Raw genomic sequence first — 14,823 nt, 5'->3', positions numbered from 1 at the left:
CTGTCTCAATTCATAAACATGTTTACCGTCCCCTCTGCTCCCTCTCTCTTTCTGTCTGCCCTTTCCCCTGCTTTTTTTGTGGTACCTCCCTCTCTCTTGACCACTCCTCCTTTACTCTGTTTTCCTGCACTAAATCCTGTTTTTCATCCCAAACCTGGAAACGTTTTACCTCCGTTCTTAGAGCTCTATAAAGGATGATGCCTTGATATTTCCTTCGTCTTATACAGCGTGCTCATGCACGTGAGGCCCGGCAGTCAGCGTCTGTGTTACAACGTGACACGAGCAGGCCTCGGATAAACATAGAAGCAGATGGTGTGTGTTTGACTTTGTCCAACAGAGGAATATAAATAGTTGAGCTGCGTCAATGTGCTGCTATACGGTGGTTCTGCAAACAAGGCTGTTTGTTTGTCATCGGATACATTTAATCGAGGAACAACATTTAATTTAAGCCGAGCTCTGAGAAGTGTGTACCGTGGCAAATCCACTCGACATGAGGCAAAGGCAAGAGGACTGAGAATTTGTTCATTTTGCACACATACACACACCGATTAGTGATAATGACTTTGACCTCTGCATTTAAACTATCCTTTTTACATGCCAGTACTGGGGGATTGCATGCCTTGCTCAGGGTCACCCCAGCCTTTCAGCTCATCCTGGGATTTCCAAGCCCAATTGGTTTCCTCTTGGTCGTGAGTGAAATCGTAACAGAGTTTTCGCGCTGTTCTCACTTCTGCTGAACCAAATAAAAGCCAAGAGTAGATTATATTTTGAAAGATTGATGTTGTTTGAGACTACTACTACTACTACATTTGACAGCCAATAATACAATAGATATAGCCTTTTGTGTCATCAAAGGTCTCCTGTGCAGCCTTCGCCTTTGGTTTTGTGTTTTCTGGGTCTCCTGGACAACCCTCGTTCTGTGATTTAGATAATCATTGTCGTGCTTTATTTCATTAAGGAAACCTGTAGTGGCTCTATACAGTTTAGTTGTTCTTTTTTCTTCCCCTCTACAATCTATCGCTTATTGCAATTTTGTGGTTATGCCTCTGGGATAACCTTGAGACAGCCCTGGGTCTGCCTGACAATAGACAATAACAGATATCTAGAAAAATAATTAAAAACTACGCCGTAATAGAAATGGTAAAAACGTTAAGTGACTGAATTAATAAAAGTAATAATCTTTACACGTCTTTCATTCTACAATGAGGACTGAGGACAAAGTGGACGATTGTTAACGGTGTCAGGATGTTGACGTGTACAGAGGAAAATTCCATTCAAATGCAAAAAAGAGTGATAATAGCTGTTAATCAAAAGCCAAAAAGATTTTGTCTTTTTTCATTTATGATTGTGAGAAGCCTGATCCAATCAGTCCTTGACACAGGTCCATAATAAACACTGTCCTCCACTCAGACGATCAAACAACAGTATCGCACTCATTATTTCCTTTGCTTAGTTAACAATAATACAGTGTGTGGTCTGCATGGAACACAAAATGTTGTTGTCATCCACACAAACATGCTGTGTATAAATATGTAAGTATTGTAGACTGAGCACACGCTGTTAGGATTGTGTGGCTCATTTTCCTAGAACACTGTTGTGTGTAACCCAATAAAGGTCAACAACAGCTGAGGACAAACTTTAGAGCGGTGCTTCCCAAACTCTGGGTCGGGACACACAGGATCCCCAAAGAAATATGCATAATTTTTTTAGTTAAGGTTTATGTGTTTTAAATCTGCTCACAAAATGTCTGCATACAGTGTATTAGGGCTGCTACAACTATCAAAAAATGAATATGCATATAGTTTGATGATGCGTTGGTTTGAGTGTTCAAATGTGAATATTTTCAGCTTTGTTTGCTTCATATGGGAAACTTAAATATGGACAATTTTGAGAAAAGTATCATTTCGAGGTTTGGGAAACACTGATCAACATTTTCATTTACAACAACTTATTGATTGATCAAGAAAAAAAAATTGTTAGTTAATCAATTATGACCTGTAATGGCTGAGTTAATCGGTGCTGTTGCTGCCAAGATGCTGAAATAAATTAAATGAGTTTGAAGTTTGACGTTTCTTTGTTTGATTTGATGACACATTAATCAAATCACAGTGAAAACACTGATCAGTAAAGGTTTGATGAATTTGCAAATGGGTTGTGTGCATGTGTGTGTGTTCTAGGTATTACTCATGTTGTGGGGACCTTAATCTGTTTCCACTGTCACATTATGAGAACAACAATCACGTTAATGAAAATGAAGACATGTTGTATGTTCAGGATGAGGTTAGGGTGGGGTTAGGCCAGTAGTAGTTATGGTTAAAGTTAGTTAGTTAGAGTAATTCTCCAGGAAATTCATGTAATGCCCCCTGAAGTGATGATAACCAGACTGTGTGTGTGTGTGTGAAGTGGTTGTTAAATGAGTGGAGTTAAGAACAATGAGCCACTCTTTATTAATCAAATGATTCAGGAGAGTAAATTCTTTAAGCTGATCAGCAGACACATGACATACAGACCCGTATTTTGAAGCTGGTGTTTCAAATGTCTTAAATTGCACTTTTATTTTTTATTTTCTAACTACTTTTATTTAACTTTGAGATAAAGCGTCAACTTTTTAAAAGAGACATGGACACGGTGGGCAACCAGTAAAACCATTATATACACATATACTGTATTGTAGTAATCATACCCACTAGAGCTGCACCACACTGATTCTATTAGTTTTGACTAACAATTAAAGGTACAGTGTGTCAAATGTAATGTGTTGGAGAATATATGTAGCCTTCATTTAGCACCAGATGTCAATTTTTTTTAATTTTTGTTCATTTTGGGCTTCTTTAAAAACATAGTGGTCATAGTGGTTGTTTGCACACGGATTTTCTGTCAAATGACAATGATTTAACCTTAATTTCACAAACTGGAACTTTATATATGTACTTATACATATGGTGGTCAAATTCCTGATCAGTAATTGGTGTGTGTGCAAAAACCTTATTTTTTATTTTTTATTATTATTTTTAATTTTTATTTAATTTTATTCTAATTTAAAGTATCTGGAACATGATAGTGAAGTTGGAGCTTTTTCTACATTGTTGTATATCTTTTAACATGCTATATTGGCTTTTATATTAGCCCTATTTTGGATGCATATTATACATTTTTTGTGTTTGTTCTGTTGAAATCAATGAACAGATGTCAGAAAATACGTTTTTTTTTAAAATTATTATATGTACAAGCACTGCAACTGACTGTGTGAATGCAGACACAAACATGACAATGTGCAGAACATATGATACCTTCAACATTAAGTGGTGGGGAACATCGATTTATAGTTTTTGATTAGTTTAAAATAAGGGAAATGGTGGTTTTAGTTAGGCTGTTTAGTTGTTTATTTGTTTGACAGTTGGTTAGTGTCTTTTCTGATTTTTAAAAAATGTGAATCTTTGCTCTACACAATAAATAAATTGTTAAACGTGATTCATTTTGGTATGTGTGGACAAAACAAGACATTTGTGAACCTCATCATTTCCAGGTTTGGGAAACACAGATTCCAGAATTTTACAAACTTAACATCTGATCGATTAATCGATAAAGTCATCAGATTCATCTTTTATGAACAGCCCTAGTTTACTTGTTTGTTCAGCTTTCCTATAGTTAAATATAGAGGGGGAGGGGCGTGTTTCGGGGGTTTGCTCCGCCCATTGTAGGCAGAGAAACGGGCGAGTACAAATACAGAGAGAACCTCCAGAGTAATCAGATTAACCGAGCAACACTAACGTTAGCGACGCGGAAATAAGCGCAGGGACGAGGACGGAGTCTATCTTGTTTTACAGGTAATATAATATTTTACATTCACTTTGTCTTTGAAGTTTTACACTCGTTTTTAAAGTCTAATACGAAGGAGGGACGAAGCTGGTGCCGTTCGTGTGCCTCGTGGCTTCGCTCGTGACGATGTGTCGACGGTTTCGTTTCATCTTCCTCGAAAATTCGGAAAAAAACACCAGACATTTCAAACCGTCGTAAAACTAATTTAAAAAAGTATTTTAATGCGCACATTCGAACAAAAAGTGGGAAATATATTCGAGTTTCTGAGTTATTATTGTTCTTGCTAGCCAACTCTTATTGTGGAGGTTACGTTGTTTCCGCCTGTTGATTCCCCGTGTAAGAAGCTGCTGTTGTTTCATCAGACGACTGTAGGGAAGGATATAAGTGAGATAAAAACCGAGATAAATAAAATATTACGACCGTCTGACTACAAAGGTACGACAATGAGAAGAATAATCATAGTTATAGTAATAATAAACATGAAAGCAAAGGACAATTAATATCAAGGCAAAGCAAGTAAAATTCCTGATGTTATTTAACACCACTACTAAATGTTTTCAGACAAACTGGAGGCATCCGGCAGGGAGTAGTACTTAAAAATGCAGTAACACAACACTGCCGATGATCATTGACATTTGACACCAAGAACAATGATAAGAAACGTAGGGTAAAGACTAAGGTAGTATTGTAACGTTACAGATGGTATCTGCTGTAAGACACACATCTGTGATAATTGTATCTGTGCTACGGCTGCGACTGAATATTATTTTCCAAACCGCAAACCATTCAAGAAGCTTAAAAACTTAAAAATGGTTTATGGTTTAAAAAAAACAACCCTCAAACTGACTCCCCCCCCCCCCCCCCCCCCCCCCCCCGAGCTCTTTGTTGCTTTCTGCACTCTATTTGGTCCAAGTAGTCATTACTCACTTGTTATGGTGACTTTTCCTGTTCTGTTAATTTTATTGCAGTCTGTAATCCATTTACAGTATGTGAATTTTCTTTTTTGTCCTCTGCTACTATCAAGACATCAGATTAAACCATGACTAAGGAGACAGAGATCGACATGAAGGACGTGGAGCTCAATGAGCTGGATCCTGAGAAGCAGCCAATGACAGATGGCCAACCGTCCGGAGGAGAGAAAAATGGCAGTGTCAAGCTGAAGAGTCCCGATGATGAGGTGGCGTTCACCGGCCTCTCCAAAGAGGAGCTGATAAGGGTCGCTGGTACTGCTGGGTAAGAACAACTGTCTAACAGAAATGCTATTAATTCTTTTAATCGTTTTTGGGCAATAAACAAATGTCTATATTTCCTGATACGGTTGAACTTGCGTCACTAATGCGTACCTAAAACATTTGACTTATTTTGAATGTGTTTCTGGCGCTGCGTGATGAAACTGTATATCATCCCATATCTAATGAGTTTCATTCATTTCTGCAGATGGGTGAGGACCCGTTGGGTGCTGCTCATCCTGTTCTGGCTGGGCTGGGTCGGCATGCTGGCTGGAGCCATCGTGATCATTGTCCAGGCTCCTCGCTGCAAACCCATCCCCGAGATGCATTGGTGGAACGAAGGACCACTGTACCAGGTCCCTGACCTTGAAGCTTTCTCTGATGGAATTAAAGGTACAATGAAAACATGTAGCTTGGTATCTCCCAGATGGTCTCAATTGTCTTGTTTTTGCCAACAAACCAAAATGATTAATGATTCAGTATTAATGATGTCTTTGTTATATGTAGCAAAGAAACCAGAAAATATTCTGGCCAATAAAGTTGGCAATTCATTTAATATTAGATTAATAATCAATTAATAATTGTAGCCCTATTTAATGCAACTAATTCTATTTGTCCAGTGCTTCTAATGCACAATATTCTTTTTTTAATACCTGCTGTTTTCATGTTCTATTCTTGTTCACAGTGTCACGCTGCTTCCCAAAATAAGATTTAGAGATTATTCACTAAGTACTACTTTGCTAATGTGGTTACGCAGGTTAAGTCTCATGACAATGTCTTGGGTTTCTGTATGTGGCTTTGCTCAGCTGGCAAGATGTCAAACTGCTGACTAGGCTGACACTGTGACTCAAAGTCTAAAGTCATTTTTTTTCATATCTCTTCTTCTTAGGTTTAGGGTTAAGGTTCAGGAACACTGTCCTTCAAGTGGTGTACAGATCACATTTCGATGACATTCTTAAAGTCTCTCAAAAGAGGCTGAACAAATTTATTTTTAAACCGTGAACATTATTTGAAAAGGAAAGAAGTAAAGACAGATGGTACTGTTCTCAAAATGAATTACACCGGAGTTCTAGGATTTCCAAGAAGCCTTGGGCAGAATTCCTAAAGCCCCATGTGACTGTGTGCTTTCACATGAAGGACCTTCTTGTACTCAGATTTCACATTACCAGCAGAGTGTGTGGAGGGAGCTATTCACACGAGAGCAGCGAAAATTCACCCGAATGCTTTTTCTCTCCTTAATTTTTTTTTACTTTGTTGTTGCCCTCTTTTCCCAACCCTTTGACCCTGCTACAGTTTCTCACACAGGCGTCCCCCTGTCCATTGTAAACATCACACTGAACTGTTGATTTCCCCTCCTGTGTCTGTAGGAGCTGAGGCAAAGTTGGATGCCATAAACCAGTTGAAGGTGAAAGGCCTCATTCTTGGTCCTCTTCACACCGTTCAGAGCGATAACCCCGCCACCCTAGAACTTAAAACCATCGACCCAAGCCAGGGAAAAGAGAAAGAACTGGTCGCCGTGATCGAAAAGGCCCACAAGAAGGGTAGGGATCATCTCGGAGCATGATCTGGAATCTGCTCTGGGATTCATATTTTGTAGGATTTTGAAAATGGCTGCACAATTCTCAAAATATGACCATGATCTAAATGGATGTTTGAATTTATTTATTTATTTATTATTTTAGGCATGTCTATAGTTCTTGACCTTACTCCAAACTACAATGGGTCATCTTCATGGTTCACTGGTGACAGCACTGCTAATGTGATGGAGAAAGTCACGGTAAGAGACGCGCATTAACGATGCTGTGACCCTTATTTACTGTTTTATTTTTCGTGAAGCTAAAGTGCTCATGTTCTCCCACAGGCTGCAGCAGAATATTGGATGAGTTTGGATGTTGATGGCATCAAGTTCTCAGACTTCACTGTTGCTGCCAACAGTCCTGAATGGTCAGCGCTTCAAGCTGTTGTCCAGGGCAACAACACTGAGGGCACCAAGAAGGGGTAACTAATGCCTGCCATTGTTTTACTTCTGTAGGGTCCCCCATAAGTAGATACTGTGCAGGAACACGGTGTTCTGTTGGGTAGACTTGGGGAAAGGGGAAAACTAATTTCCTGAAGATTCCTCTGTAGGAAATTTTCTTTCATTTTTAATCTCAGACAGGAATAATTTGAAGCTTCTCAATTTCTCTGAAAGTAAATGTCAAAGCATCAGGAAAATGTCAGCAGGCAGGTTTGTTGTTTCATGAGAGAAAGAGGAGATGCATTCCAGTGCTGCAGGGAGCAGTGGGTGGAGGTCAGGGAGGTCAACAAGAGAGGCAACCACAGGCCAGCACTTTACAGTCATTAGGGTGACACCTTGTGGAGAATCAGAGAAATGACACAATGTACTTTTCTACCAGGAAGGTGTTTTGAGATAATGTCAGAATTCTGTGTGCAGATTGAACTCAAAATCGAATCCTTTTTAAAGCAGCAACACCTTTTTGCAGTCGAAACTATTGCTTTCACTGCTTTGTATATACTGTATGTTGCTAATGTGACTAATTGTCTCTCCCCAGGGTCTTGATGGGCGTAGCGACAGGCGTCTCACCTGCAGAAGTGTCTCGTCTGGTCAACACGACTGGTGTAGACCTCATCTTGTCAGACCTGCTCAGCAGCAACAACAGAGGTTGGTTTTACGTGTCCTCGTTATTAAGGCCTCACCCATCCTCTTCGTTTTTCAAGCTGTTCAAAATCACAATCTCCAACCAGACACCATTTGAACTATCAATCACACTGGTGTCCGTATGTGCTGTGATTTGTCTCTAAATGGTAGGTAATTTACAACTTAGAATTTGATGTCACATTCTATTGAAGATCAAAAACTAGCTATTGAGGCAATTTAATGCGCAGAGAAACATTTGGCGACATTTTAAAATCAAGAACATTTTGTTCTTTTTTCCATTCAAACTTATTGCAACCAGTAGGGTTACCCCATGGTGCCTACCTGGTGTTTTCTTCCTGCTGTTTTGGCTATCACTTTCCAACATCCTTTTTTATATACAGTCAGTTATATGTACCTTTATCCAGCACATGAATGTGGGCCATAGCTTCTGCTTTGTGTCCATTCTGAATCCAGCAAACGAATAAACAAATAAAAACATGTCCTTTATTTGTTGTGTTTTTTGTATACGCTAATCGTTTCACCTGAATGTGTGCAGGTGTGGAGCGCATCGATGCCATGGACACCCTTCACTCCCAGCAGAGAAGCCTGGCCTGGGGTCTCGGTGCTGCCAGATGGGAACAGCTGTCTAAACTGGCAACGACCCCGTCCCTGATCCGTCTCTACCAGCTGCTGCTGTTCACCATGCCCGGAACTCCTGTGTTTACCTACGGGGATGAAATCGGACTTCAAGCCCAACAGGTTAGCATCGACACGGCCGTAGAGCAGCACAGGACCGACAACCTCTCAGCTGTAAGGAAGCCTTACTGTTTTCTTAACTGCCTTGTTTTTCATAGGGTGAAAAGAATCCTAAGATGGTTTGGGACACTGAGAAGGAGCCTGCTGAAGGAGAAGCAGCTGATGCGGCAGCTGAGGTAAGATGGTGTTTAACTGCAACAACATCCCTGCTTACATGGATATAAAAATAAATTGTGATGCTCTGAGTTTTCAGATTGTCTGGAAATAGTATTAGAAGAAGACGATTCATTTGTAGTGAAAATGAACGCCACGTCATTTACATGATGTGTGTCTCTTTTTTTGGCTCCAGCTCTGCCATTTTTTATCCATTAAGTTGTGTGCAGAACGCCCACGTATACATGAACAATGATTGGAGTGATTTTCCTCTATGCGTTTTACATGAAACAGCTCCCGTAGTATAGTAGTGTCAGAAACACAAACGAAACAATGACATTTGTTTTGCTCGTCGAATTTCCAGGAGACACGGAAGGAATACGTTGCCGTGATGAAGTGGTTCAAATCCCTCAGCGACCTCCGAGGCAAAGAGCGCTCACTCCTCCATGGCGACTACTACCCTCTCTACTCTTCAGCGTCTTCCCTCTCTTTCCTCCGCGTGTGGGACCAGAGTGAGAGATTTATAACAGCTGTCAACTGGGGAGAAGCACCCGAGGCACTCAAACTCACACTGGCACCTACAGGTATATTTATTTAATATTTTGAATGATTTTAATTTAATCTAGCTAAGATGGTCATATCTAGTTGTCTGACATTTCTTACACCATGATCATTGTTCCTGCAGAGGGAGTAGAGCTGCCAACGTCGGCCACGGTGAAGCTGACGGCCGGCTTAAACTCCACAATCGAGTTTACTGAAGACTCCACAGTAGAGTTGGATAAAATCACTCTAGGACCTGGACAAGCCGTCCTGCTGCATTTCCCTTACGTAGCCTAGAGATGGCACCAAACTCTACGAATGTTGTCTACAGACTCGGCATAAAAGAAGTTGAGACTCACAGTGTCTAGAAGTAAATTGGCATATTGAGAAGGAACAAACAGGGCCAGACTCTCTCACTTTATTCAGGCAGAACATACACATATTTGGTCACATTTGCAGAATGTCAGTTTTTTTTATTATTTTTTAAAACATTTCTGTGAATAGATGCAGCCACCCCAGACATTCACTGATCAGTTAAACATTTTGTTCAGCGCTGATCTTTTATTGTTGTTTCTTTTATTATCCAGAAAGACATTCCATTCTTGTTCTGTGGGCGTGGTCTTTTTTTTTCTTTTTTTACCAGTATTTTAGTTTTTTCTTTTTTACGTCTACTGGATGACAAAATAAAAAAAAAAGGCTCAATTTGGTGACTTGGTTTGATGTATTTTAAGAATTTGAGAAAACAATTGCTGCAAGTAACTCCAATCTGTCATGTGAAGTGAATTGGAAGTGAATAAACAAAACAACGTTCTGTACTGACTCCTGTGCACGCGTCTTTGTCATTCTCATTATCGGGGGATGCTATCAGATAAGACGTTTGGTATTTTCAGCGCCGACAGGTGTGCAAAAGTATGTCACAGATGCTAACAGAGGAAGTACGTCTTTATTTTATAACCATCTTGAGATAAGTTTTTATACAAGATTTTTTTCCCACTAAATGGGTCATACACCTACCTATTGTTGTAAACCCCCTTTCATTAAATGTCACATGTTCAAATGTGTTTTATTCTCTAAGTCTCTTATTGACTAGGAGCGATTAAAAATCAAAATTGGCAGAACAACTGGGGATATGTAAATTATGTGTTATTTACCTGCACTTCATTTTAAAAAGTACTGTAGGTGTTTTGATTATGTTTTCTATATGATGATAATGATAATTTGCTTCTTAAATCTCTTTAGTGGCTGCCAGTCTTTGTGTGACAGAAAAGCAAAGTAAATTGAGGAAAAGAGAGATATGTATTTATGATGCAAATTTGATCACTGAGAATAGTTCATTTTCATTATATATTGTATATTAACTCCCCTCGATTAGATTACATGGAGCCTATTCTTTTGGCAGTATATAATCAATGTTAAATCCACTTATTTACCTTTTACTTTTTTATATTTGTACTGCTTTTCACAAATGATTTTGAATATTTATGATATTTACTTACAATAGGCTTCTGGACTTTTCTTTCCTTACTCCCAGGGTTTTAAGTGCAATTTTAGGCTAATGCTGCTCATAGCATTAATGCTTTAATAAAAAAAAGTGATTTTATTAGGATAGTTTGCTCTGATTTTGATCATTCCTGATAAAACATTTTTTTCAACAAAATTATCATATATAATCTGATTATAAAAATACTTGTCAACTGAATCTGGATGTACAAAGTATAAAACTATGTCATTTAGTTGTATTATTAACTTATGCACAACGTAAATCCTGTCCATTTTACAAAAAGAAAAGCACTTGAAACCTTTCTTTCAACATTCGAAAATGTCAAACAGTCCCTTTTAACACCAGAAAGCTGAGTAAATTCTCAGCACAGGTTTCAGGGTCTTGGGACAATACAGGGCCGCCGTCACAGGGGAGGTTTGATGTTAATGATACCGGGAATCCGAGCCCGTCTCAGCACCTCCACGCTCACCCCCACGCCGCTACGAAACCCAACCACCGCCTCACCCACCACAGTGCACACTCATGACTGACTCTCAGTCTGAGTCTGACACACACACATTTACGCCTTTTACATCACCAACATGAGACATGACCTTTCATCGGCTTCATGTTTGACACTGCAGTGTAATCTACTGTAACCTGTCACACTATCATGAAAAGCCCTCTGCCCGCTGAAAGCTGAAGATTGACGACCATTTAACAGACAGCTTCATGAAAATGACTTGCAGTTGTTATGACAACTTCACGACCACATTTCCCTCTCTCTGTGAGCTGTAGAATTCTGAAAAACACTTTTTCTCTTGCAGTGAACGCAATGCAACATCTGGAGTTAGAGTTTGAGCTTTAATTTTCTGCCTTTTTCAATGGCATCTCAGCAGTAGTCGATTACAAGGTAGTAGTCAATAGACTGATTTGCCTTGTTTCTGAGCGTCAAGCTTCCCAATGACTTTTGTCAATGGACTGATGTCAGTGCATCAGAGTGAAGCTGTAGTTTTAAAATGGATCCTTTTCATCAAGGCTCAACTAATAAATCATGCAGAGACAGTGTGGATAAATGACTAGTTATAAGAATCCACCACCCTCTTCCCCCTACATTTACAATATAAAATAATCCAATCATTTAGAGTTACAGTTGCATATCCAAAGTATCAATGAAGGTGCATATAATAAAGTAATATATGCACTTCAGTAAAGAAGTCAAATATACATAGGGCCGGAAACAAAAACTATATAGAAGTTAAGAGCTTGACGAGATCAAATAATATAAAACATGCATCAGAACAAAGCTTATAGATTAAAGAAAGAAACAAATCGGGGATTTGAAATGACATGTGTCACATTAAGATATTTTACTGAAAGCAATGGAATTGATTTACACATGGAATAGCTTCAGAAGGCTGTTTCAGTTATATACACATCCGTTGGAGTACTTGCAAAATAACACAAATGTAGAAGAGCAGTTAAAAAAAAAAGATTAATGATTTTCCATTAAAATCAGGAGTATAGTAATGCAATTTCCCATCCGATTTCCTCTGCTGTATTCCAGTAGAACAGCACGCACATTCGTCATAGCCAATTATATGCTGTACGCTATCATTTTTACAAGATGTCTAAAGCGTTCGGCCTCCGTGTTTTCAAATTCTTCATTTAATTTGTTTATTTCTTTTATGGGCGAGGTAACTGCGTGGCCTTGAGTTTGACACATGTGCTCTAACAGGATAAGACTTTGTTCAGAGGGTCATTAATATCTATCTTTAAAAAAAACTATAAAGCTTGTACATTATTGTGTACAGCTTGTGTACAATCGTCAAGACTCTAAGGCAGGGTTTCTCACTCCTGGTCCTGGGGAGCCACTGTCCTCCATATTTTACATGTTTCAATGTTCAAACACACCTGATTCAAATTATGAGCTCGTCAGTAAGCTCTGCTGAAGCCTGATAACGAGCTATTAATTTGAATCAGGTGTGTTTGAGCAAGCCCTGCTCTAAGGTATTGTGATGAACTATTATTGCTTATGTTCAAGGGATAACCACTGTGTACCACAAAACACTATTTAAGGTATAAATATCGTTGTTTTTTTTTATTCGTCTTATCTTCCTTTAATACTTTGTTTCTCTCTGTTTATTTTACTTCCTTTGCTCTTATTTCAATACATTACCTTTTATTTTGAGTTACTTTTATACAGTCGCTTGTACGAGTCAGAAAACATCATCAGTTCGGTACACATCCAGGCTCCGAGAGCAGGGGTGCAACAGTTTATGTATTATTTTTCTACCTGTGTTTTAAATTTTATTTTATTCTATGGACTGAATACAACCTCAGTGTTTCCTCTGTGAGTTGGATGTTTCCTGTTTTGTTGCTCTTTCAGTGTCTTCTTGGAGGTTTAGGGACAATTTCATTGTGTAAAGCACTTTGTGCTACAATTTATACTCTATTTATTTGTATTTATTTATACTACGGTGGCCCTCGCATCCCAGAAAGGATGTAGCTTTTCTTTGTTTGCATAGTAAGCTTTCAGTTTAACGCCAATACGTCCTTCTACATGTTACACACTGACCCTTTAAATGTCAAAAGTGTACATATACCTCCTCTAAAGGTGGTTAGTTTGAAGACCTTTGAATAAGCAGTAAGAAAACCTTGTTCTTCCTGGTGCACATCAACTGATCCTGACAACTCCTCTGTCACTAATGCTGAAGCCCCTATACACTCAAGGTATGTTTAGTTTAAAATGCAGTGAAAGCATACTTTGTTCGGGGAGTGGGACAAACCTTAATAATGAGCAGGAATTTTTTTCCAATTTTGAGTAATTCTGAGGATAGCTTATGCATATTTTTTGGCAATGTGAGTGACTGTATGTATTCCAGTTTAAAGAGAATCAACTAGGCTGTTTGCAAATCATGTTGTTGTTGTTTTTGTTGTTGTTGTACCACAGTTTGGGAATGTGTTAGTTAAATTACCTTTAAAACTGATGGGAGGCAATTGTTATATGGCTAATCTGATTCCCCTCTATCCTTTGTGCTAAGCTAACAGGTTGCTAGCAGTGGCGTCAAACATTTACATTTAACATCCCAATGTCATTCGTAGCTTCAAACTGTTACTTTCAGCATCCAGACATAATTGCCTTTTATTATCTAACTGTTAGTAAGAAAGAGAATAAACAACAACAAATATAAGCAACTTTTTGAAGTTTTTTATTCCACACTCTATCTTTGCATTAAGCTAACAGGATGCTAGCAGTTGCTTCAAACTGTTACATTTAGCATCCAGACTAAATGGGGTTTCTTGTCTAACTCTTAGAAAGAAAGAGAATAAACAACAAATTATTTAATATAATATAAGCTTTTAAAGGTTTTTAGTCTGAGGATTTTCTTTTTTGCAAAGTGATAAACAATTTTTTTGCAAATATCTGGCCTGAAAGTAAATTTATGACGCAAACCTTGACCTTGCATGTAATTATTCTTGTGTGTTTACTTGTATTTGTTTCCTCTTTAGGACCTTTTCTGGCATAGTCACAGGACCAGTGGTCCACGTGGAGACCAAAACCTGGTCCTGCTGAGGCAGAACCTCATTTGTGAAAAGTGGGTAAGCGTATGGCTATGATTAGAAGTGTGGTTAGGTTAAGATTAGTGTAAGTCATTTGTTTAGACTCTTCCAAAAGGATAGAGGTCAATGCCGTGTCCCAAGAAGTATAGCTGTGCAAATAGGTGTGTGTGTGTGTGTGTGTGTGTGTGTGTGTGTGTGTGTGAAAACATACAATTACATATGAAGATAGTAGAAAAAGAAAATCAGTCAGACTGAAAGTGTCTGCATGTATGTGTATGAGGTTGAAGCCCCACACGAGGGTGATTTTTTTCATGTTTCCAGCATCACTATGACACAGCTACACACACACACACACACACACACACACACACACACACACATACACACACAGAGAGAGAGAGAGAGAGGTGTTATGACAAGGTGGATGAAAGGCTGAAAGATCAACCGAAAGAGTGACAGCGGCCGATCATCATTGGTGAAACTTCCTCTCTCTTTCTCTCTCTTTGATTGGCCGTCTCTCTCTCTCACACACACACACACATGCACTCGCAAACACGTGTACCTCCCAGCAGACTACACACACACACACACACACACGCATTTCATCGACACATCTCTTCAAACCATGACAAATTGAATGAACA

The 14,823-nt window shown here is 38.9% G+C and overlaps 1 protein-coding gene across 1 annotated transcript; it reads left to right on the top strand.

Moving 5' to 3' along the window:
* The first annotated feature begins 3,750 nt into the window (after positions 1–3,750).
* slc3a2a (solute carrier family 3 member 2a) lies at positions 3,751–9,919 on the top strand. The gene is made up of 11 exons (XM_083885872.1): positions 3,751–3,827; positions 4,844–5,052; positions 5,257–5,441; positions 6,416–6,589; positions 6,731–6,825; positions 6,910–7,046; positions 7,601–7,710; positions 8,243–8,445; positions 8,541–8,618; positions 8,960–9,179; positions 9,281–9,919. The coding sequence occupies exons 2-11, from the start codon at positions 4,859–4,861 to the stop codon at positions 9,430–9,432; spliced, it is 1,548 nt and encodes a 515-aa protein (XP_083741998.1). The 5' UTR covers positions 3,751–3,827; positions 4,844–4,858; the 3' UTR covers positions 9,433–9,919.
* Positions 9,920–14,823: the final 4,904 nt, after the last annotated feature.

The sequence above is a fragment of the Microchirus variegatus genome (assembly GCF_963457635.1).
Source record: "Microchirus variegatus genome assembly, chromosome: 2".
Taxonomy (NCBI): domain Eukaryota; kingdom Metazoa; phylum Chordata; class Actinopteri; order Pleuronectiformes; family Soleidae; genus Microchirus; species Microchirus variegatus.
This window is presented reverse-complemented; position numbering and strand designations above follow the sequence as displayed.

Coding starts and splice junctions, on each gene's coding strand:
- slc3a2a (XM_083885872.1), top strand. CDS start 4,859: ATGACTAAGGAGACAGAGATCGACATGAAGGACGTGGAGCTCAATGAG. Junction 5,442..6,415: donor TTTCTCTGATGGAATTAAAG/GTACAATGAAAA, acceptor CTGTGTCTGTAG/GAGCTGAGGCAAAGTTGGAT. Junction 8,619..8,959: donor CAGCTGATGCGGCAGCTGAG/GTAAGATGGTGT, acceptor TCGAATTTCCAG/GAGACACGGAAGGAATACGT.